A 5,557-nucleotide genomic window follows, 5' to 3' on the forward strand; every position below is an offset into this window, starting at 1 on the left:
GGGACGTGGCGAGCGTATTGCAACGGGAAGAAGTGCGGGTACGCGGTGCGGAGGGAGTGCGGGGCGGCGGATTGGCGCGTGCTGCGAGCTGTGGAGATGGTTTCGATGGGCGCCGGAGTGCTACCGGCGGCGAAGGAGACGGCGGGGAACGGCGGGGAGGGGGAGGGAGATATGATGTATATGAGAGGGAGGTTTGAGAGGGTGGTGGGGTCGAGGGACTCTGAGGCGTTCTATATGATGAATCCTGATGGCAACGCTGGGCCGGAGCTGAGCATTTACTTGCTCAGAGCCTGAGATTGAAGACAAATTAATTAATCCGTACCGGGCAAATAAATAGCTTGCTTGCTTTTATATATATGTTCGGTTGGAAATTTAGCTTCTTTTGGGAGGCAATTATATATATTTGGGGGTGATAAATTAAGCTATCAAGGAGGGAGGTTTGATTGGAAATTTTTTTGCTTGAATGTTGGGGCGGGTTGTGAAACTTCATGTTGTTTGAATTTTCATTCGTGAACAAATATGAAATAATGTTTCTGCTATTTTGAATGTTTTTGGGTGATCATTCATGAGATCTAACCAAGACTCGTTAATAATAATAACACCTAAAGTCATGAATCGGAGATATTTTGAAGATGTATTGATGTTGAAACAGTCGGTTTTTTAGCTTTTATTTGTTCTTGTCAGCTGTTTTCATAGCATTTTCGTGAAAAAATATTACATCAGGACTCCAAACGTAGAGTTTTATTTGGATTGCAATAGTTACTGTCTTATAAAAATATTCGACTGTGTTATAGAAATGTTGAAAAATGAAATGTTATTAAAATATTTATTCGGCTTTGTTATTCTAATAAAAAATTAAAATAATACGAAAAATATGTGGCTGTGTTAATATACTTAAATAACCTTTCATTTTTTATAATTAATGTTGATGGAAAAAGAAGGCATTGATTGATGTCAACTCAGTTGTTCTCGGGAGGATTTGGTCTTTATTTCTCTACCGTTAGAGCTGGCGTTTTCTTCCACTCACCGCAGCCACTATTTGCAGCGACGATGGATGGGCGCCAACGTGGGGCTGGGATGCCCCTGTTCCCTATAACGTTGGGCTTTAGGTGCCAGCCTATATATCGGTGCTGTATGTGAACCGATTAGATTACAAGTCATTTGGATTTAGTAAATGCTAGAAATCCGGCCTCTAAAAGATAAACTCCCAAAATCGTTTATTATATTTGTGTGTATAAAAAAAATATAAATTATATTATTTTATTATTAAGATAAAAATTAATCATTAATTTAATTTAAATATCTGTTTTAATTATGCTAATTAATAATTGATGATTATTAGAAATATACATGCTTACCATCATTTTCTCCAGAAATTAAGAAAAAATTATTTACATGCACCACAATTCTTATGTGTTTACAACATATCTAACGCTAAAGCTTCAATGTTTGCACATAACATCTTACTTATGCATACAAAATATATTTCACTAATTGAAAGCTCAAAAGGTGATATTTTAGATGAGATTTTCTAGATTTGGTTGGTATAAAAAATTTAGGTGTTAGGTATATGAATACTTAAGAATTTTGATGTATGCATGTGAATGCACCTTAAATTAAAAATAATGCAATAGTGAAAATGTCATTTCAATATTTGTTAAAATATTCAAATCCTTTGTCTTGAATTAAAACATTTTTAGTTTAACTCATAAAATTATTTTAATATATCATTATATATTATTAAATTTATAATAATAAATTTTAAATATTTATCATGTAATCCATTCAACATTTGGTTGAACAATTTGAACCTTGAACCTCTTGTTCTTCTAGTTTGATGTCTGATTAGATTTCACAATCTTGCAACTATCATTTTGTTAAATTCAAATATGCCCTATTCATTGAACCCAAGTTATAGAGCATTCGATGGACGAGAGAGAGAGAGAGAGAGAGAGAGAGAGAGAGAGAGAGAGAGAGAGAGAGAGGGAGAGAGAGAGAGGGGGGGGGAGGGGAGAGCGAGATGAGGTAAAGTGCATTGTAACACAAGTTTTGGCAAATTAAATTTAGTGGTATTTTATTGGAGAAATGACCCTCTATTTATTGTAAAATTTCATATTTGCTTGTGTTTTAATATGAATATTACAAATTATCAGGGGTGTAAACGAGCCAAACACGAGCGAGCCCAGGCACAGCTTGTGTTCGGCTCATTTATATTTCGAGCTCAAAAAGAGTGTTCATGTTCGGCTCATTTGCTTAGCGAACTAAAAACGAGTTGTTCATGAACAATGAGTCATTTTAATAACAGCCATAGAATGTTAAGTGTAGAGAAATATTTAAATTTTATTATTTATATAAAAACAACCTTTAATTTTAATTTTAATACATTTTTATTCTATTTTTAAATAATAATTTTAATTGATTATAAATTTTTTAACCTCGTATAATGAGTAGTATTTCAACCAAAAATAATTCGAGCACGAACGAACAAATGCGAAGAGTAATAATGGGGGAGGGAAATTGGATCCCCAATTAAAAACAAAAAAATACAATAAAGTCATAGGGGTTCCTCTTTCCACATTACAACTCCACTCAAAAGAAAAAAAGAAAGCAAAGTTAAAGCAAACCGAAAATACATACAACCCAAGTAAATGTACCATCCAAATAGAGTATACCCAACATTGCCATGAACAAAACAACAAATATTAGAGGTTCAGATCAGCAAAAATTGAAAACGGTGAGCCGTCGAGCACTTGAAAGGAAATAAGATCGTAGATTCCATCCAAAAATCTTCAATGAACCAAGGAGTACTCCACATAGTCAGTTGACGCATGAGGACTGGTCCTGAAATCAAAAGTAACGAAACCTTCCATTGCAAAATATTAGTTATATCGGTATACAATAAACCCAGATAGTTCTTAATAATCCAGAAGAAATAAGTAGAATGGTAGGACACAACCGAAATAGTAGTAGCAATACCATAGGTTCGAATAAGTGGTGAAGACAAAAAAAAAAGTATTCCTGTAGTGGGAGTAAGACATAAACCCATAAAATAGCACCAAAAAGCGGTCTCAGTGCAGCGTGCGATAGCAGGTATTCAAAAACCAAAGCCATAATACATCAAAATGAGGAAAATTGATGCCCAAGAAGAAAGGATCACCAAAAAATTCCCAAAAATATAAAGCATAAATATTATCTTCCAATGTAAGGAACATCAAGCAAATCTCCATTTAACAGAATCTGTAAAGTAGGTGGGAGCACAGTACCAAAAGCCTTTCCAATCTCTGCTTAGCAAGTTAATCAGCAGGGGAATTACATTCCCTATAAACGAAATGCATTTGGATGACCAAATTATGCCTTTTGATGAAATCCTGAATCATATTAAGCACACAAAGAACGTTCCAAGTAGGGGGAATGGTCTTATTAAACATGTTGATAATAGCTATGGAATCAGACTCTATATAAATAGTATAGAAGTGAAACATAACTGCAATCTGTATAGCATACCAAATGGCAAAGCCCTCAGCCTCTAAAGGTGTGGAGGCAGCAACAGGTGAGGCAAAATAACATAGGCAGTTTCCTAAGGAGTTTTGAAAAATACCACCCACACCAGCACCTTGTAGATTCCAGCTTTCGTCCAAATTCAACTTGACCCAACCGACGGAGGGGGGTTTCCACCTAATCAAGGAGGCCATCCTACCCCTCGGCGGAGGGTTTTGATGAACCAAAAAATTCCGAGAAGCTTTAAGATAGTAAGCAATAATATAAGAAGTTGTAATAGCATGTGTAGGAGGGGATGACTCAAACTTATGTGCATTTCTTGCAGACAAAAGAAACCACAAAATGATAAGGGGAAAAGAGTCCAGCTTCCCATCATATAAAGGCGCATTCCTCCAAGCACAACAATAATTTTCCAAATTAAAAATATTATTATCATTTGTAATCCAAGCTATACCGAAATAAAGCCCAACTAATCACCATACATGACGAACAAATTGGCATAGAAAAAAAATATGTGAGGCAGAGTCCTCCTCACAATACAAATATAACATCGCGAAGCCATACACAAGCCTTTTAGTTTCAAGATATCATCAAGAGGCAGAAGTAAAGAAAAATATCTCCATAAGAAAAATGATATAGAGGGGGATCTGTAAGCGTTCCAGAGATTGGTAGTCCATCAATAAGGATTGAAATAATGCATATTTTGATATAAAAGTTTGGTAATAGAAGTCTGAGAAGTGAATTTACACATAGGACTGTCCTTTTTAGTTGGGGAGATAGGTATTTTAAGGACACTTCCCATCTTATCTCCCACTAAATCCTTAAGCTTATGACCATCCCAAGATCCATCCCGCCAGCAATCAGAGACAAGTATCATATCCTCTTGAGAGGAATGGGGGAAAGTAGAGAAATCTACAACACCCCAATGATCATTCCAAAAAGATAAATTACCAATGCCAACATCCCAATAAATAAATTTTTGAGCCACAGGACAAATTTTAATCATAGCTTTCCAGAGTTTATAATTACCAGTTTTTCATTCAACATTCGTAGGATGAGCATACGTGCAGTATTTTTGATGAATAAAGCGAGCCCAAAGTGATATGCCTGTACGAAATTTAAACCAAAGTCTATACATATTAATTTCAGTGATATGATTAAGATTCTTAAAACCTAAGCCACTAGCACTATTAGGTTTACAAACTTTATCCCATGTAGTCCAAAATTTTCTGTGAGTGCTTCCAGCCCATAAGAATTTATTAATGAGCCTCTCCAGATTACAGTGAGTGCTTTTTTAGAGATGTAAAACTTGCATAGCATATAACAGAATGGTATGAAGGACACTCTTAAGAAAAGTGAGCCTGCCTCCATTAGAGAGGAAAATATTCCTCAAATCATTAATCCTTGCTTTAATTTTATCCACCACATCATCCATCTGCGTTTGTCTCCTTCAGCCTCTTAAAATATTAACTCCCAAATTTTTAAGAGGAAGAGAGGCAACCTGACAATAAGTGTAAGAAGCAACCCAATTGGAGAGAGTAGTACGAACATGCCTACCGAAGAAAAGCTGACATTTTGAAGTGTTAAAAGTTAACCCAGAAGTGCTCTGAAAAGTACTTAACATTTTCATCATACACTTAAACGTATTTTTATTGGCATTTGAGAAAAGGATAACATCATCGAAATAAGCCAGATGACTAACCATAAGCTTAGATTTATGGGAAAATTGGGTGTAAGGATGAGCATCTGCATGTGTTTCATAAGACGTGAGAGATAATCAAAAGCAATAATGAAAATACTGGGAGAAACCAGATCGCCTTGTTTAATACCCCTCAAAGAGGAGAAAAACCCATAAGATTTCCCATTAACAAGGACACTGTAGTAATTGTGCTCCAACCATCTCTTGATAATGGAGCAAAAAATATTAGAGAAACCGCGAGCCTTGAGAATGCCTAAAATAAAGTCCCAGTTGATAGTGTCAAAAGCTTTTTTATGTCGAACTTAAAAAACACATTCCCACCTCTGCACTTCTTATCTCTCTCTCTCTCTCTCTCTCTCT

At 35.6% G+C, this 5,557-nt stretch overlaps 1 protein-coding gene across 1 annotated transcript; it reads left to right on the forward strand.

Annotated features, from left to right (window-relative positions):
• Positions 1-615, forward strand: LOC110037521 (protein MIZU-KUSSEI 1-like; the record flags this gene model as incomplete). Its single annotated transcript, XM_020742186.1, has 1 exon — positions 1-615. A coding segment is annotated over one exon (294 nt), but the record flags the coding sequence as incomplete, so codon positions are not given.
• Between the last annotated feature and the right edge of the window lie 4,942 nt (positions 616-5,557).

This window comes from Phalaenopsis equestris, unplaced genomic scaffold, assembly GCF_001263595.1.
Source record: "Phalaenopsis equestris unplaced genomic scaffold, ASM126359v1 Scaffold220562, whole genome shotgun sequence".
NCBI classification, from domain to species: Eukaryota; Viridiplantae; Streptophyta; class Magnoliopsida; order Asparagales; family Orchidaceae; genus Phalaenopsis; species Phalaenopsis equestris.